We start from the raw sequence: 18,907 nt of genomic DNA, 5'->3' as shown, positions 1-18,907 counted from the left end.
ATTACCAATAACGCATCGGTAGATATTGTACGGTAAGCACAGCAGACTCGAAGAGCCGCTACCCGTTGGATTAAAGGCTTCAAAAGTCACTTGACGACTTAGGCCTAGGTGGTGCCTTGGGTATTAGCCTAGCTGATTATTATTATAAGAGACCGAGAGCGAGGGGGGAGTAAAGTTAGGGGACGGTCATCGATCGGTCCACGGAAGCCACAAACACCCAAACATTGAGGATTTTATATAAGATTATATAACGTATATTATTCTGAGAAAATTGAAACTTTAATTATATACGTTTGACAACGTTGTCTATCCATTGTTTTTCAAATTTTCTTCATATCTTAATTAGTTTAAATGATATTAGGTATAAGGTTAATTTAAATTTAATTTTGACACTCTTAAAAACGTGAAACTTTTACATTGGAAAATATTTTGAAAATCACACAGCGCCATCAATTTTAGTGTCGATGCGCTATTCAAATTTAACAAGTCGGCCCAGGCCGTAATATTAGTTCCACATCAGTGTATTCGAGTGGGCAAACCCATACACCCTTAGTAGACACAGGTAGGCAAAGTAATACAAAAACTGTTGAGGCTACGTGATTTCTTAACGTTGGACAGAGCAGATATTTAATATGGATTATTAACAACTGCATAAATCATATTATTGCAAGAATGTATTTATGTACTAAGAATATGGCAAGACGGAGATTCTGTCCCCATGGTCGCATACTTTTCAGCTTAAGGGCCTCTAGCCAAAGTGCCAGCCCATTGAACTTAACATGCTTGATTCTAGCAAAGCAGACTTTTGCAACACGCCCTAAGTGCGACTGCTTTGGATTTTTTGGTCTCACTCTTTCAAGTAGACGCTAGCGTAGACGATCCAATCTTTTACTTTTATTGTTCTATGAGACCAAATTGTTTTTTTCGATCACTCTCCGTTTAAGGGGGTTGGTCGGAGGGGGGCGGAAATTAACGGCACTGCGTGCGCGTCAAAGAGCTCTATCGAATGCGACCAACTTCTTTTTTTCGGTCACTTTCCCTTTAAGGGGGTTGTTCGGAGGGGGCGGAAATTAACGGCACTGCGTGCGCGTCAAAGAGCTCTATCGAATGAGACCAACTTCTTTTTTTCGGTCACTTTCCCTTTAAGGGGGTTGTTCGGAGGGGGCGGAAATTAACGGCACTGCGTGCGCGTCAAAGAGCTCTATCGAATGAGACCAACTTGTTTTTTTCGGTCACTTTCCCTTTAAGGGGGTTGTTGGGAGGGGGCGGAAATTAACGGCACTGCGTGCGCGTCCAAGAGTTCTATCGAATGAGACCAAATCTCTGGACCAACTATACAAACTATACAAGTTCTCCAAGAAGGCGATAATATTATTTTGTGCCACATATAAACGACTTCGATAAGAAAGTGCCACACTTATATATTACTTCTGACCATACACGGTTTCGATAAGAAAGTGACAACACACACTTATTACTTCTGACCATACACGGCTTCGATAAGAAAGTTCCACCACACTTACTTATTACTTCTGACCATACACGGTTTCGATAAGAAAGTGCCACACTTATTTATTTCTTCTGACCATACACGGTTTCGATAAGAAAGTGCCACACTTATTACTTCTGACCAAACACGGTTTCGATAAGAAAGTGCCACACTTATTATCCCCAGTCCGACCCGCAGACCGCACCGTCAGCGGGGCCTCGCGATTCAGGGGCGAGGGAGAAAATTGACGGGCGAAAAAGTCTATGTGATACGAAAAGAGAACGGAATATGGTTGTCCGCAAATCCTCAGTCCCATCCGCAGACTGCACCGTCAGCGGGGCCTCGCTTTTCAGGGGCGAGGGGCGAAAAGGCCTTAGAGTTTTATTATATAGATTATATGCTCTCTGCTGCAATGTCTAACGGATCTAGCTCTCCTGCCTCTATGGGCACTACTAGTTAACAAACTACTTGTCCCGCTTTTGAGTAAACGCAAAATTTCGTTCCGCCCCCAATGGAAGAAATGCGCCCCCCTATAGGGCGGGCACGAAACAAAAACTGTTCAAGGGTAAAATTTCAAGCGAACGACTACTGAAGACGGCGTGACTCGGTTGGTAGGCCGTGGGGTTTTTGAAGATAACGCGGCCCGCAGCTATCTTTTCGAGTCTCGGTGAGGCCACTAATATAAATTATATTAATAAATTATTTTTCGAAGCTCCATCTACCGTGTCGTCGCTTTCCACAACAAACACACAAACAAACCAACACACACACAAACAAACAAACAACACTTAACGACATTCCGTCCATAGCAATAGTCCCACTTCGATATATATATATCGATGTGGAACTAAAAACGACCGAAATTATACAATCTACCCTATTTTAAGTTTTATGGGAAAACTACATAACGAAATCACTATGTAAAGATCTAAAAAAAGCTATTGAACGTTTCAATGTATTAATTTTGAAATATTTAAAAATTAAAGTTTCAAGATTCTCAGAATAATACATTGTGCATAAAACTTAAAATGCTGTTCATTTCAATTAAAGTTTGTCAAGTTATATTTAAATTATGATACTTTATTTCTAGATCTTTTAAAGGTCATTGTATCGTGTGTTTAATTAGAGCTTCAATTTGAAATTTATTTTTAGGAAATTCATAAAGCAGAACCCGTGAAATTAAACCAAATATAAACTTTACATTTTACCTGAATTTTAAACAATTTGGGTCAAGACCCAGTTTATATTAGCCTTAAGATTTTCACACTTCTGGCCAATGGTGATTTTGAGAACAAAAGCCCCTGGCGTTAAAAAAACTAATTTTTTGTGGTAGTAGAAATTGAAATACTTACCCCCAATTTTTTTACAGTGGTCTTGAGAAGCCCAAAAGTCTAACTTATTTTCAGAAATATAAAAACAGAGATCGGCCTCTTCTTTTCCTTTAAATTTTGGAGGACAAACCCAGTTAACGGTTGCGTTTCTTTTCATTTTCGGATGACCTGTTTGAGACGAGCAAATTTATATATTAATAGTGTGTGTTTCCACTAGACTTCAAAATCTGAGAATATTTGCTCTGGCAGCGCCACCATGTATAAGATGCTCTCTAGAATTAATTTTTAGAATTCCTAATCAACTAGTTGTTAGCATTTCTCTTAAACCAACGGTCAGAATTCCTCATGAACTAATGCTTAGAAATTTGAATGTACTAATTGTTAGAATTCTTCGGAAACAAATTTTTTAAATTTCCAAAGAACTAATGATTCGAATTGCGCATGAACAAATAGTAAGAATTGTGCTTGAAAAAATTGTATGACTTTATCGTGAACAAATGTTTGTTATTTCTCAAGACCTAATGGTTATAATTTCTCATTAACTAATGGCGAAAATTTCCCATATACATATAGTTATAATTATAATTTCCCATTTACTAATGGTTAGAAGTTTTCATGAAATAATTTTTAGAATTTCCATAAACTAATGTTTAGACTTTCTCCTGAACTAATGATTAAATTTTTCATCAGAGCTGAATTCTTAAAAGGTGGCAATCGAAAGGGCTCTCAACTTTTAAAACGTAACTAATTCTTTTGAAAGTCTTTCGTCTAGATTATCTTAAATTCAACGTTATACTTAAAGATATAACTATACATTTTGGTAATATATTTACCACTCGTTCTTTCTGGGTGCACTCATTTTCTAAATTGAGGTTTAAGGCCTCATTAAAACTCTCTAGAAAAACGCCACAGCCGATGACACAATAATTATTGTAAACACGAACGCCTTGCGCCATCTACTGGATGTTTTTTTTCCAACGAAGGGTGCTACATTTTAAACCATTTCTAGACCTTTTCATAATTTGTGAGAAAAATAAATTTCGTACTTCGTATTTTATGAATAAATTAAATACTTGATTGAAATTCAAACCTTCCAAAAACTCTAACTGCCTTCTAAAAGCTGTGTGCTTCGCAAATCGTAAGAAAACTATGGGTCATGGACGGCTTTGACGACATGAGACATCTTGCAAAGCCGACTTAGTTTCTCGCTGTATTGACTTAATTTAATGAATTAAATCAACGAATAGACGTTGAAATAAAAAGGACTAGAGGTCCATGATTAAATTGATTTTTTTTTGAAAAAAATGTAAACAAAGAAATTTTCCGGTTAATATTTCGGAAGATGATTAAAAAATATGTATTACTCGTAAAATTTGAGCTTTTTATCGAAAAAAACGTCGTTTTTCCGATTAATTTTACAAATTTATAAAAAAAATTCATCGGATAATACAGAAATATAAATTACTTGATCAAAACGTTTTACGAATAATTTTGAGAGCTTTATCTATTGAATAAAAGTTAACCATCCCCGACCTCTAAAAAGGACCAATTTTAAACATAGTCCTGCAATTTCAGAGCTGGATGCTATCTAGGAATGGATTTCCGGATTGCTTTAAACCATTGGAAGCTCAAATACCGTTTCATTAGTGATCAACCGATAAACAAATAACTCTGTTAAACATTACTCACTATCGAAGCATCTTTTAGAACTGATGATCACGAAATTTACAAAAATTATGTTTTGGATTAGTTCTATTGATTTTTAACCGAAAATTACTCAAGAGCTGAAACAAATGCTTGTTTAACGTGAAATTTAAGTGTTACTTACTATCTAAAGAATTATTCGAGCAATTATTCCCAAATTAAATATTTGATTAGAGCGTATATAACTAAGGCAATCACTCTACTAAGCAAAATCAACTAACTAGCAACCTTTGAAAAGTCTTTTTTTCCGTGAAATTGAAAATATTTCGATTTTCATTATTTCGTAAAAGATTTGTATTTTTAAATGAAATAATTTGAGAATTTATCTAAAGCTGACTTCATCTAAAATTTAAATGCACAATGTAGTTCACGTTCCAGAAAACCACAAATTAGTTCGAAAATTAAACGCCGAATAATGTGAGTAGGGAAGCTTTCTCTCAGACTCTTAATTAATTGTTTTTATTATTTTTTAAGCCATACGCTTTTCACTTGGTTTCGTTTTGCGAGATAGCTTGTTCATGGTAAAAGGTAGAATTTAACTTCACAAGACTGGAAACCATGCGCGTAACCAGGGATACGGTTATTTATAATTTTGATAATTTTTATTTGCTTTTGAATTGCGTGAAAACCCACTTTGACATAAAATGCTGTCTAAATAGACGGTAGACTAAAGAGGGGGGGGGGGGGATGTTTTAACCGTTGATAGGAATCCAAACCTCTGTTTGCAATGCTTATCCTGCCGTATCGCAGGCGGCTTTGGCCCCACCTATGTTTTCTCTGTATTTGTATGTATAAGTGCCAATTCTATTTCTAATATGACCATTTTATGTCGAAAATAAAGGCTTGATAAAATGACTATTTAACTAGAAATTTAGCTATAGCTTTGAACCCGTTAATTTTAAACGCAAATTATTAATTGAATGAATCCTGATAGACGTGGAAAATGGTGGAAATGACCTCCGTGACTATTGAAGTCACAAAGTGATGAGGATTACCGTCAACAAATGTTCCCCTTTCATCCAACCCCACTTCAAAAAATCCTCCTTGGCCGCGAAGCCGTTGGAATTTATTTTACCGTTTGTAAGAGATTTTACTTCGAACGCTAGCGTAGAACATTTGTTTATCAACAACAAAATCGCAGTTGACTACACTTTTGTTTACTATAGCCTGCATTTAAAGATAAAGATTTTGGAGTTTGTTGTCAAACTGGAGTGTCTACATGGTCGTACTTTACAAAATGTCTATTCGAGTTTCAAAACATTTATCCCAAAAATATAATTTAAAAAGAAATATTTTGTAGCGAGTAGTTCAAGACAGTTATCCAGTTTTACATAGAGTTATACAATATCGAATAATTTGGACAATAATTTAACGGCAATGTGTGTATTTGTTAAAAATTAACTGTATTCGTAAAATGTCTCTTTATAAATATTACTATAGCTTAAAATTTGAACACAAAGCGTTGTTTCAGATATGTACATGTATATGTGCTTATGGTTTCTTGTAATAATTTGAATAGGCTAGTGATATTTTCACATTTTGAATTTTTTTGTGCAATTGATTATTTTTCAGTATTGGTGATTTTATTTGATAGATATCGTTTTTCAGGTAGAGGTATTAGCCGATAAATCCCATAATAGACCAATAAAGAACAATTGTGCTTTTTTTATAAGAATTTATTTCCTAACTAAGAAAATCAGGTTATTTCCAATCTAACTGAACCGCCTCTGTACAACTATTTCTTTTGGAAAAAATGGCGCTGCCAGATTTCAATTGAAGTAAAGTATTTATAAAATTCCACAAGAATTAGAAGTTTTATGAAATATTAAAAAATAATATAAAATTTACGAATGAGAGTCAATTGATTGGCGACATCGTTTTTTATGGTGAATGCATGCGTTTCCCCTAAAAGAAAGTGGAATAAGTAATTACGTCAAAAACTCATAAGATATCTTAGTTCTTCTTTAAAATCTTCGAGGCTCTCCCAGAGCAATAGCTCTTTCTGGCGATATAAGATAGTCCTAACGCTACCGTGTTGTCTTAGCTATTGCATTTATCAAAAATATTACAATTGATAAAGAGCATTAGTACATTTAGGGCTCAAGATAATATATATTCATATTTCAATACTGTATGTGGTTAAAAGGATATCATGTGTCAAATCGACTTTAATAACTCTATTGAAACGAGTCAAATGATTTCTATTAACGTTCCATATTAGTTTTAACAAGGGCCGACTGTTATTTGGTTCCTTATTTTTAGATACCCAACCAGAAACCTGATCTCAAATTGAACTAATTTGTTACAGTTCTTTTCACCAGATTCAATTAGGTGAACTGTTATCCGACTAAATCGTTTAGTAGATATATAATGCGGTAGAAACAAATTAATTTACATAGTCAATTAAACTTTTGGAAGGTAATATAACATGTAAACAGTTGATATGAAACATCGATAACTGTGAGCCATCTGAAATCTGCCCACATTCTGTTACAATGGATTCAGATTAGTTTTGAGCTTAAATTATGTGGTTGTCATTCTAAACTATACATCAACCGAGGTAATAATTATTGCCGATAATATGATTTACCATAACTACCATCTTGGTATAGATTGCGCAATAAGTAATTTCTAGGATTTACTAATTCTAATGACTCACATACATATATATGATTTCGTTAAATTTTTTAGAAATATAATTTGTATTTAAATTGCTCAAATTTCGTAATATTATATAAATTAACTTACATAAGTATATTGTCAATAATATTAGAGAGCAGATTGAAATAGTGTTACTCATTTGAACAGCTCAGTCCGTCTTACTGGATTCGATAAGAAATATAAGTGATCCTTCGTGAAGTAAGTTGTTTCAGTAAAGCAATCAAAATGTTAACAAGGTAATCCTATCCAAAAACATTTCTTGGTAGATAAACAATGCCTCGAAAATGATATTGACGGTATCAGGTTATTTTATGTTCCAATTATAATTCTGTCGAGACATCAAATTTGACTTACGTAATGTGATATAAAACATTTTATTTATTTACTTGGAAATGATGTTTCGAAGGTTTTATTAAGTTTTAAAACCACTCAACTAAAAACGTGGAAATGCATAATAATTTTTGTAAAAATCAGTTTATTTTTTAAAGCTAAAGAAATGAAGCTCGTATTGGTTAAATTTAAGAAATGCCCTGAATAATTTGGAAGTTTTATGATTTTTTTATCTATATAATTTTCTGTGTTTAATTTCTGTTATAAGATTACATTGTTACATATAATTAATAAGTATACAGGGTGTATTTTAAATAATATGTTTGCAATTTGTAAGAAGATTAAAATTTTTATGTTTCGTTAATCATGGTGGGGAACATTGTTAAATGAAATTTCATCGATCTCCAAAAATAGGTTAAAACTTTTTGCAAAATGTATTTTTTTCAACAGTAGATACTAGATCAAATTTGTCAGTGATAAAATTCTGAAGCGTAATAGAAATCTTACGAACATCGGTGGTTCGATAAAAAAACATATTGGTAAATAGTTAGAAGTAAATCAAACTTTTACTTTAATTTTGTTTATTTTATTATTCTTTTTTCTTTTCTTTTTCATTTTTAATATTTCCATAACGTCTTCCACACTTTTCGTTAACGGTGTTTCTTTAAAACACGAGCTACAAAGTGTAAGTAATAGACCTAAAAAAAAATTTAAACATTTGCAACGGCTTCAGCGATGCTCGCAAGGCACTCTGGGAGAAAAGGAATAGCCTGATTGGCTAAAAATTTCAGCTCTCGCTCATGCGCAAAAACGTATTTTCGTGCCAAGTGGAGAGAGGTCAAGTTCTCGAGGATGTTACAAAGATTTAAAAGTTTTTAATTTTTCACCTTAATGAAATTACATGCATTTTAACCAAAGCTATTTTTTTAATTACGGAAAAAAATGATATTAATTTGGGGTAAGATTTTTTTATATTTATAATATTAAACAATGTCTACAATTTTAGTTTCATAACTATGCATTGGCCAAGTCCCAATGAAGATCTTGAAGTAGGAGTTCAAGTGGAGGATCTTAATACCAGGTACAGCCTTTTACTATAACTATGATATGGAAATGATTAAATATTTATGATTATTATGATTAAATATTTAGGTCCTGTTCAAATGTTGTTTTGAAAAATGTTGCTATTTTACCAAAAGGAAATTGGACGAAGCTATTAAAAACAATTCCAACAAGTTTTTCAAATGCTGAAATAAATAAACATCACGGATCGTTAAATCTTGGTTGAATAATAAAAGCTAACGCTTACTGGATATTTCACACGTCAAACTTTGGAGAAGACGGTGGGGTAGCGGGAGGAGACAATTTAGTGGGACAAGCTTCGCGGCGCGTGCGCGAGATTTCAAAAATTAGTTAAATAACGGCAGTTTGAAATTTGAGTCCTGTTTTCGGCTTCGTGTGGAATCATTGTAAGCTATTAATGGTTAAGTCGTTATTACTTATTAATTCAATGGTATAATACGGTACAATATTGTTATAAAATGTTAAGAGTTAAACATTGTTTATAACCAAAATTTTCATTGTTTTCACAATGTAACCGAAAATTGATTCCAGCCACTGAAACTCATATCTAAAACAATAAATAATTAATACTTATAATAATAACCATAATATGCGGTACTTACTTAAAAACTCCAAACAATAATAATTTCTATACAAGAGAAAATAACATAGGGTAATAATCCACCACGTGGAGAAACACGTGCGCCCTCCTTAAAAGTTTGTCCCACCAAAACGCGAAAAATCGACAGATGGCGCTGAAAGCAATCCCAAAGTTTGGTGGACCCGGAAAACCGAGAGTGAAATATCCAGTAAGCGTTAGCTTTTATTAGTAATCCCAGGTTAAATAGTAAAAAGCTCAAAATTAAAGGATATCGCATGTTCAAGGCAAAAGAAAGTTAAGAATGTGTTAATATCCCACGACAAAGATAACTCCCTTACTTATGTGAAATCACGAGTGCATGCATCGTATAAGGGGAACAAAATTTATAACGCGTATGTGATGCTTGATTCAGAAGTTGTATCAATTTTTGAAGCTTTGTGCTAGTGCAAATGTGGCCAAGGAGGAGGGTGTTGCCACGTAGCGACAACATTGTGCTTCATATTGGACTGTCTATTAGAGGGGAAAAAATAATCCCTAATGATTTATCACCAACCAAGATTGCCCAAAAATGGGGTACGGTTAATGTCAGAAAAGAATTATCCACCAGCGAATTTTGTATTTTGGATTTTAGAAAGCAAAGCCCGGAACAAAATTACAAATTTAAGCTAGCAAACTGGAAACCAAGAAAGCTACGCGTGAGTGGTTACTCTTCTTTCAATCTAGAGCCATCATTTGACTATGGTAGACAGGATTTAGTTTTCTTAGCCAGATCCTTTAAAGAGGACAACGTGCTTACTATGTGGCAACAAAATTTAGATGAAAACGACTACACTCCGAAAGAGCCAGCTCAAATACATTTTTATCGTGACGCACCAGAGGTAGTTAAGGAAAAATCAGCACCACCTGTACAACGCTTAAAGCTTCCGGCTCAGATAATTAAACCAGAAAATGAAATCGAATTTCCAAATAATTGAATGGTTACATTAGCAGAGGCTTATTTAATAGCAGGACAGACACGAGACCAATCATTCTCACAACTGTGGATAACGGAGAGCAGAGACAGACTCACAGCATCCAATTTTGGTAACATTGTAAAGCGTAAGAAAGCTGTTGATAAAAAATTTGTGGAAGGCTTAAGAGGAGGTGCAGATATTTCAAAAAATAAATACGTTAGAGAGGGTACTGAAATCGAAGATAGAGTACTATAAAAATATTTTAGGTGAGAGTAGGGAAAGCTTACGCTTTAAAATCAGAATTTGTTGTGAACCCTGGGTTTCATGTCTTGGCAACTAAAATACACAGATATTTAATGTCCACTGAAGCATTAAGTGTATGATTTGACTAAAATACCGGATAAAGCATAACATACTGCCACTACTTAAAATTGAACTTACACAATAGATAGTTCGATCGAATTTTTGTGTTATTTTTCATTGTGACAGAATTTAGCCTGATTCGTAACGGATCTATCTAAATTCTTCAAGATTTTTCAAAATATTATTTGGAAATTGAGGTAACAAAGGACTTTCGGGTTCAGTTATATTGCAGCTATATTTAGTCATTTCATTACAGGAACATTTTGCATGTTTCTTGATTTTTAAAAAAAATTAAAGTCATAAAAAAATCATAATTTAAAGGTATCAAATCAAATTTATTTAGTAAAAAACACAATTTCACATACCAAAGTCATAAAGTGACTTTAAATCCTTTTTTCGTGTTGTTGATAAATATCAAACGAAAACAATTATTAAGTTAAAAATATAAAAATAATATTTATTAGAACATTCATAAAAACTATACAGTATAAAGTTATACAGTTTAAAAATTAACATTGATACTTTCATACATTTGATTTCGAAGTACCTTAATATTTATATTTAAAAAAATTCACATTTATGCGGATACATTTAAGTGTGAGTGTTTAAATATTTAGCATAGGGTTCTCGTAATCACGCTAATTTTATAAAAAAAAATATTTTCTTTTAAAATGTGGGTTCTTTCTCGATAAGTCCAATTTGGTTAGTACAAAATTAAATTGTTTTATTCCATTATACATTAGGAATGTTATTTTTTATTAGTTTTAGATTTTGAAAGCTGGAATAATTTTTTAGATCTTGTATTTACCTTTCTAAAATCAAAATTAAACAACTGTTTAGTACTCTGATATAATTTATAGGATAATTATACGGAAAGGTAGTTAAATAATTTATTCATATCTAGTATTTCATTTTTAACGAATAAGTCTTTAGTATGGGCAAAAAAGGGGCTTTGTTTCTAGAACGAACTATTCGTTTTTGCAATGTGTTTAGTCAGGCGATATTATTGGGGGCCCTATTTCCCCAAATACAGATTCCGTTTGTAGTTTTTAGTGAAATAATGTGCTGTCAATCCTCACTGAGTATTTCCACATTACTACAAAATGCAGTAAAGGCTATAGGTCTAGGCTTAACTGCTTCGAGATTACTTTTTGGCCCATTTTTCCTTCCAAATCGTCTAAATGGGATGTTGAGAGTTAAAAGAAATTCAATTGGCCTAATTGTGATATCTTTATTTGCAGCATGACGGTGCACCAACATATCAGGAGCATGATGTCGTTGAATATATAAACGCAGTCTTCCCTCAGCCAAGTGATACCATTAAATGGGTTGCAAGATTGGCAGATCTGAAAGCGCTCAAATTTTTCCTTTAAAGCTGGAATTCTGACCACGTGTATCGGACGCCTCTCAACAAAGAACCATTCAAGTGCACAGTCATGATTCTTAGCTCATATAACAATGATTTTTGTAACAACGAATTATTGAACCTTTATAGTTTAATTTATTTTCTGAATTACTTTATCTTGTGAACCATTTTTCCTTAAAAATGCTCTGTTTTATGCATGTAACACATAGATTTTCATAATGCTTTTACATTTCTATGCAAAAGATGAAGTTAATAGAAAAAAATACGCACTGAAAATATCAGAATGTTAGAAAAAATAGTTTTTGAGAAAAATGACCTGGTTGATCAAATTAAAATACCCTGTATATAGGCCGTTCTTTTTTCGAATTAACCCACTAAATGTGTTTTCGAAAAGAGCATTTTTTTATGTAACCGACCATCGAAAATCTGCCTAATTTTTCATATTTTAATGTAGATTTCATTAATTTAAATACGAGGTGCATGTAACTAAAATGTTCTGTTACGAATGCAAACGTAACTTGATTTTTAATTGAATACTTTTCTAGGACTTCGAAACAGATCAATATCGTAGTACGGTACATTTAAATTAAAAAAGGGCAAACTTCGGACGAGATTAGAAACAAGCAAATCTCAACGGAAATGGCATCTACCCATGGTGCTAATCACAGGAAAAAGAGTTGCCTATTGTTGGGGGGGGGGGAGTTCCCCAAAAATGGCCGCCATCTTTGAATTTTGGGTTTTTTGCTGTTTACGGTGAAATGGCTAGGTTTAGCAATAAAAGAGTAATTGGCATTTCGATGCTACTATTCATTAGCCTTATAATAAAAAAGACCGCATCGAAATAATCCAAGCATAACCAAAGGTACAACCCAAAAAGCAAATCATTATTTTACGTTTTCGACTCCTTTCGAAAATATTACTTTAAAAATTCATATATGGTTAAGAAATCATGTCAATCTTAAAAACATTTATTTTTCATTGATGGTTACATTTATTTACAACATTCAATATCTTCGTCATCAGAAATGTTATCTTTGTGACTAGAATTTAGGCAAGATATCCCGTTACATTCTGCACACATAGCGGAACATACCATCCCAAACTTACGACAAGAACAGCAGGCTTTGGTACAATTGGTAGCTTAGCATTTACAAAATATAAACCTAAGTATACTTTCTGGCGTGGGGGGGGGGGGGGAATATTGCAATAAATCGGGACCGAGATAGAGTGGCTTAGTTTCCAACCCCATTTTTCGGCCTTTATTGTTTTTAATTTCCATTCTTGGGTCTGAAAGTAAACTCGATAAATATGTTGCTCTAAATTCAAGTTCTCAATAGAGTATAAACTAGTTTTTTTCATGTAAAAAGGGATATGAATCAATTTTCAAAAATAACTTTTAAAGTAAAAAACCAATTAAAGTTGTTGTTATTTTCGGTGTGGGAACCTGAGTAGGTGAGAACACAGCCTTGGGTGTATGAAGCCTGAATCGTAATTTTTGGCTAAATATTATTATTTCTCAATTGTCCAAGTATAGGTATAGATGTTTTAATAATTGGAACGAAAACGGTCGGACAGGGGGCAAAGTGCAAACTCGATTCGCCCGATTTATTTTTAGTATCGGTTGAAAACAACAGAGTTAATAGAGGCGATGCTCGAGACAGTTGGAAAATTAATGGAGGCGTCTCCTTCAAAGTAAGTTCTTCCACTAAGACTAACTTAATTACGTTCCTTGCCGAGGTTTGGAGTTTAAAATTGGACTCGATAGGCACAACCGTGTTATACGTTGCCTACGGTGAAAAATGTCTTCCGATATCAAGAAGAAATACTTAAGAGGTTGAGGAACTAAACTCCACCCAGAAAGAGGCAGAAACGATAATGCTTCTAGACGCTAAGCATGCTCCAGAGCGCGGCTTTAAGTCTATTACCATTGTGGCAGAAGACACTGAAGTCTTCATTTTATGCTTAACGTTTTCATACAACATAACGGCTGAAATTAATATCAGATATAGAAGGAAAAATAGGACTCGCTTAGTAAGTGTAAGTAAAGTGGCAGCGTCACTAGGATTTGAATTGTGCAAAGCTTTACCAGGACTGCGTGCCTTAACCGAATGTGAGACTGATAGCACATAATAGGTCAGGAAAAAATTAAAGGGCTCAAACTCCTTCGACAACATAAGGCGAAAGCTTTTGGCAACTTTGTGTTAGGCAAGAGTTTCGACTTACAAAGGAAGGTCTTGGACTGTAATTCGGGGGTCCGAGAAAACGTTATGCCAACCTTTAGACCATGCCCCGGGAAAGGTATCAACCGGTCGAATTTTTGAGCAGAGTCAAAACGTCAAATTTTATGACCTTTCGAAATTTTCACCTTGGTCGAGCCGGAAATTCTTAATGAAATTTTGTATGCTAATTTCATGGGCACCCCTTGCAAAATGTTGAAATTTTAATTTTTGAGGTGCCCATGTCAAACATGCGTAAAACTGGTCATTCAAAGTTAAAATTGGGTAAAATGGCCAAAACAGCCCAGTTAGAATCATGAGTGGTCAATATGGTGAAAATGGTCAGTTTGCGATGGGAGTGGTCAATATGATAAAAAATGGTCAGTTTGCGATGGGATGGTCCATATGGTACAAAATGGTCAGTTTGCGATGGGAGTGGTCAATATGGTAAAAATGGTCAGTTTGCGAAGGGAGTGCTCAGTATGATAAAAATTGTCAGTTTGCGATGGGAGTGGTCAAAATGGTCAGTTTGGGATGGAAGTGATCAAAATGGGCCAAACTTGTCAGTTTGCTAACGCCCTTTTTGGTTCATTATTATTTCCTTTAGGGTTAAAAATAAAACCTTCGGTAGTTTAATAGGATTCAAAATAAAACCCTTTATGACTTAATTTGAGTTCATTTCGCATCTAAACGACAGCTTTAAATTATATTATTCAGCCGTAAATGGTTCAATATAAGTTCATTTCGGGTCAAATGTACTACCCTATAGGGTTCCATATTAATTATTTTAAGGTTTATATTACTAACTTCTATAGCTCAAATTAAGTTCCTTTTGAGTATTAAATACAACCATATATGGTTCAATACTATTAAATTTATGATTTTAATCACCACCCTGATGGTTCAATTTTATCCCACATTCATTTCTAATAAAGGTAAACATGGTTAACGAGAAAATTTATCTAAGAGCAATTACGAAAGAATTGGAAACAATTTTATACTTTATTTAACAAACAGTATAATAAATCCATTTAAGAAACTTGCTAAAAGCATCTTTTAAAAAATTCACTATATAGCGCGTAGTCTATTTAATGAGGACTGAGTTGAAGGAGGATGTTTTTGGGTTTATCTAATTTTAACATTACAATTTGTACAAACTCCAAAGGCCTTTTCAAACCCTCTTGGTAATGTAACTGAAAAATATAATAAGCACTAAATGCCGTAATACAAGCGTTTAAAACGGTTGAACATGGAACTTTTACATTTTCAACTGTTACAAACACCGGATGAAAAAAAACTGTGCTTGCTTCAACTCTGACTAGAGGTATTGGACATTCTTCGTCCTAGAATGAAAAATCCGCTAATAAAATTTCGTTTTCCAAATCAATTTACGTGAAATTTACATACATTTTCTGTGAACCATAAGGAGATATTTTCATTGAACAGGAAAGGTAAACCGAAAATTGAGGCTGTAATCCTGCATTCTGAATTGAATTTTTTTAAATAACTGAAAATTTAATTAAAAACATTTTCATCAAACTTACCTTTAATTTGTTGGTCGTTTAAAACTTCACGGTGAAACCTCAACTTTTCAAGAAAAGCTTTTGACTTTGGTTTCTTTTCCATGAGTGATAACAATTTCTCATAGTATTCAAAAGCAAAGTTGACGAATAGTTTATCTACTTTGCTAATTAAGTTTACTCTACGATCCATTTCTTTCATAAACTATTCATACATAAAAAGTAAATTAATGATTTTATATTTGTTAGGCTTTTTTAATAACTACCTCTTTTTCGTTTTCCAATATTGGAAAGCCTATAAAAGTTTTGTAGTGTATCATTGTTTTTAAGGGTTGTTGAAACTAAATTAGATTTTGATTTCAGTTAGAGTTGGAATTTCAAGCGCTTGCAAAACTAAATTATTCAAGCCCGAAGAAATATCTTGCGCAACAGAAATAGGGAGTTTATGAACCTCTCTAATTTTTAACATAAACTTAATGGACGATTCCTCTGGCAAGTCCTCTAAAATTTGATGTTTTACAAGCTTCAATGTAGTCCTCTGTTGGTTTATTGTCTTCTGTTGGTTGATGGTCCTCTGTTGGTTGATGGTCCTCTGTTGGTTGATGGTCCTCTGTTGGTCGATGGTCCTCTGTTGGTCGATGGTCCTCTGTTGGTTGATGGTCCTCTGTTGGTTGATGGTCCTCTGTTGGTTGATGGTCCTCTGTTGGTTGATGGTCCTCTATTGGTTGATGGTCCTCTATTGGTTGATGGTCCTCTATTGGTTGATGGTCCTCTGTTGGTTGATGGTCCTCTGTTGGTTGATGGTCCTCTGTTGGTTGATGGTCCTCTGTTGGTTGATGGTCCTCTGTTGGTTAATGGTCCTCTGTTGGTTGATGGTCCTCTGTTGGTTGATGGTCCTCTGTTGGTTGATGGTCCTCTGTTGGTTGATGGTCCTCAGTTGGTTGATGGTAATTATCATTATATTCAATTAACCTTCCTAAATTTCTTGAAATATTGTTGGAAGTTTGTCGAAAGACGATAACTCAATATTTTAGAGGCTGTTAATTAAAAAACTAGATTTTTAAAGTCGTTTAAATAATGAATTGGTCAATTTTAACTATTGTTAGTTAAAATTTCATCTGCTTCCATATCTAATTAATATTATTGTATTTACCAAATTTAATTTACGTCTTAAATTTAAGTAGTAAGTTGAGGAATATTGGAATATTAAAATCTTAATAAGCCTTAAGCCTTTTCCAATCACGTGGAGAGCACTGGCGACGTGGCCGCGATGCCGATGATGGCAATATTTAACACTCAGAATAAAATTATGCCTATACGTATAAAACATTTTAAAATGTTTTATAGTTCCTCGATTTATCGTATGTTATATTAAAACCCATATCTTACCATTAACGACTTGAATTAAAGATCCTTCTTTGTAACAAAGGTGCTGAACTTGATTTGGGCGTCGGGAACAAGCTGAAGCAGCCAGTGAGACGGTTACAGGTTTAAGCAGCATTGCCAACTTTCCCACAAAATCTACCTATTTTTGAAAAATTTCCCTGGGTTTAACGCTTGGAGTTGTTGGGACTGGAAAATATCGCCTAGAAAACTAGAGGCAGTGCTGCAATTCGGAGCGTTCTTCGAACCGTTCAAAAAATACGTTTTTAGTGTCTTTAATATCTTTCATATAGTTTTGGTTTAGGCAGTTTTGATTTTCAAACTCTAGAATTATATTTTGCTGACTTTTAAGTAGTAGCGATTTCATAGTGTACCATTTTAATGGATCGTAAATGATTACAACAAAGATATCGTTGAAATAGAAAATAAATTAAATTAAAGACAAAATGGAGTCTTGCGGAACTCCACATTTGGAGATTTATTTAATAATTTTTTATTAATGTTCTATTAGATAGTCACGATTTCATGCTCAAAGTTTCCAAACCTTTTTTTAAATCTAAGAAATAGGTAATTGATAAAAATCTTGGGCTGTGAGTATTTTGTTATTCGCAGTTGCATTGCCAATGCCGCATTTTTCTCTTAATCTCTCGCTTAATCTGTACGGTCTTTCTGAGAATTAACAGAATTTCGTAACAAAACGAAATTGGTAGTAAAAGAATTTGTCGAATATTTTATTTAAGACGGCCGAAAGTGCAATTGGTCTATAATTCCCTCTTTATGAATCGGGAATAATTATTTATTTTTAACACATCCTGATATATTTCTGTGTAGAAAGGCAAATGGATTAAGAAAACTTTTATATTTTCCAATTTGTTAAATAGTTGTTGGGGTTTTTACATAAGAAAGGATTTAAATTTCATCTGCCTCGAAAAACATCATTGGGTTATTAAAGTTTGTAGATAAATCCTAGCAGTAATTGTGTGTAGCGTTTTTATTAGATACATAATAAACAATTATGAAATTCATCGGGGCGTTTATTTGTAACAATTGACTTTTTTAATATTTCTTAATTGATCACAAAGATATCACTTAATAGAGTTTTGTGGTACATATTACTAACGTTTCGTAATGGATTATTTCAACTTTATCTGAGGTCCGTATAGTTAGTTTGATTTCTCAATAAGTGAGCGCTTCAAGGCATTTAAAAAAAAACATCTTTGATTTTAATTTTTTTTTTTACGTTTTAAGTTATCAAACAGTGCCATGCTTTTTAAATACCGTGATATATGGTATGTGGCAGATATGTATAGTTTTAGTCAGCACCGTAACCAGGATTTGATTTCAAGGGGGGGGGGGGTGGCACGCAATGGAAACAAATAATAAAAAAAAATTGTACATACAACCATACGTTTCAGGGTGGGCATGGCCCGACCGCCCCCCCCCCCCTGGTTACGGCCCTGGTTTTAGTTCCTAAACATGAATAGTTGCATGTGTAGGAAAACGTCAGTTACGGTAATAGTATGCTACTACAACGGCTAACTTCGATTGGCCTGCTTCGAGAAAGCTTGGTGGTTTGTAACCGCCCTGACGTATATCCGCCATGATTTTATTTAATACATTGAAACAATTTGTGACTACAAATTGTCTTGTGATTTATAAAAGAATTTTGTTAGCTGCGATCAAGGTTCCAAAGAGTATCTGTTGAAAAAAATCATATAAGAATAAGAATATTTCAATTCAAAAAAATTAATCAATCTTTTTCTTTTATGTCCAATGAAAAAAATAGGACTAGATTCTAAACTCTCTCACCTCTCCAACGGCAACGATACTGGAAATGATAAGACCATAAAATATAAATTGAAAAGGTGCCAATAATTCAAATAAAGTAATGTCAGTCAAAGAATCAATTGGCTTGGTCCACGATATAT

General features: G+C 33.7%; 1 protein-coding gene across 1 annotated transcript in view; it reads right to left on the bottom strand.

Annotated features, from left to right (window-relative positions):
• The window catches only part of LOC149964403 (uncharacterized), a 29,030-nt gene extending 21,686 nt beyond the window's left edge, over positions 1 to 7,344 (bottom strand). The window contains exons 1-3 of the mRNA XM_090180902.1: positions 7,273 to 7,344; positions 6,373 to 6,429; positions 2,842 to 2,988 (exon numbers count right to left, since the gene is read on the bottom strand). Of these exons, the coding sequence (XP_090037028.1) occupies positions 2,842 to 2,988; positions 6,373 to 6,429; positions 7,273 to 7,324 (256 nt within the window). The 5' untranslated portion in view covers positions 7,325 to 7,344. The remainder of the gene's footprint in view (positions 1 to 2,841; positions 2,989 to 6,372; positions 6,430 to 7,272) is intronic.
• Between the last annotated feature and the right edge of the window lie 11,563 nt (positions 7,345 to 18,907).

The sequence above is a fragment of the Leiobunum rupestre genome, chromosome 1 (assembly GCF_980474605.1).
Source record: "Leiobunum rupestre chromosome 1, qqLeiRupe1.1.hap1, whole genome shotgun sequence".
Classification (NCBI taxonomy): domain Eukaryota; kingdom Metazoa; phylum Arthropoda; class Arachnida; order Opiliones; family Sclerosomatidae; genus Leiobunum; species Leiobunum rupestre.
Note: the sequence above shows the minus strand (reverse complement) of the source record. Positions and strands in the feature narration are given on the sequence as shown.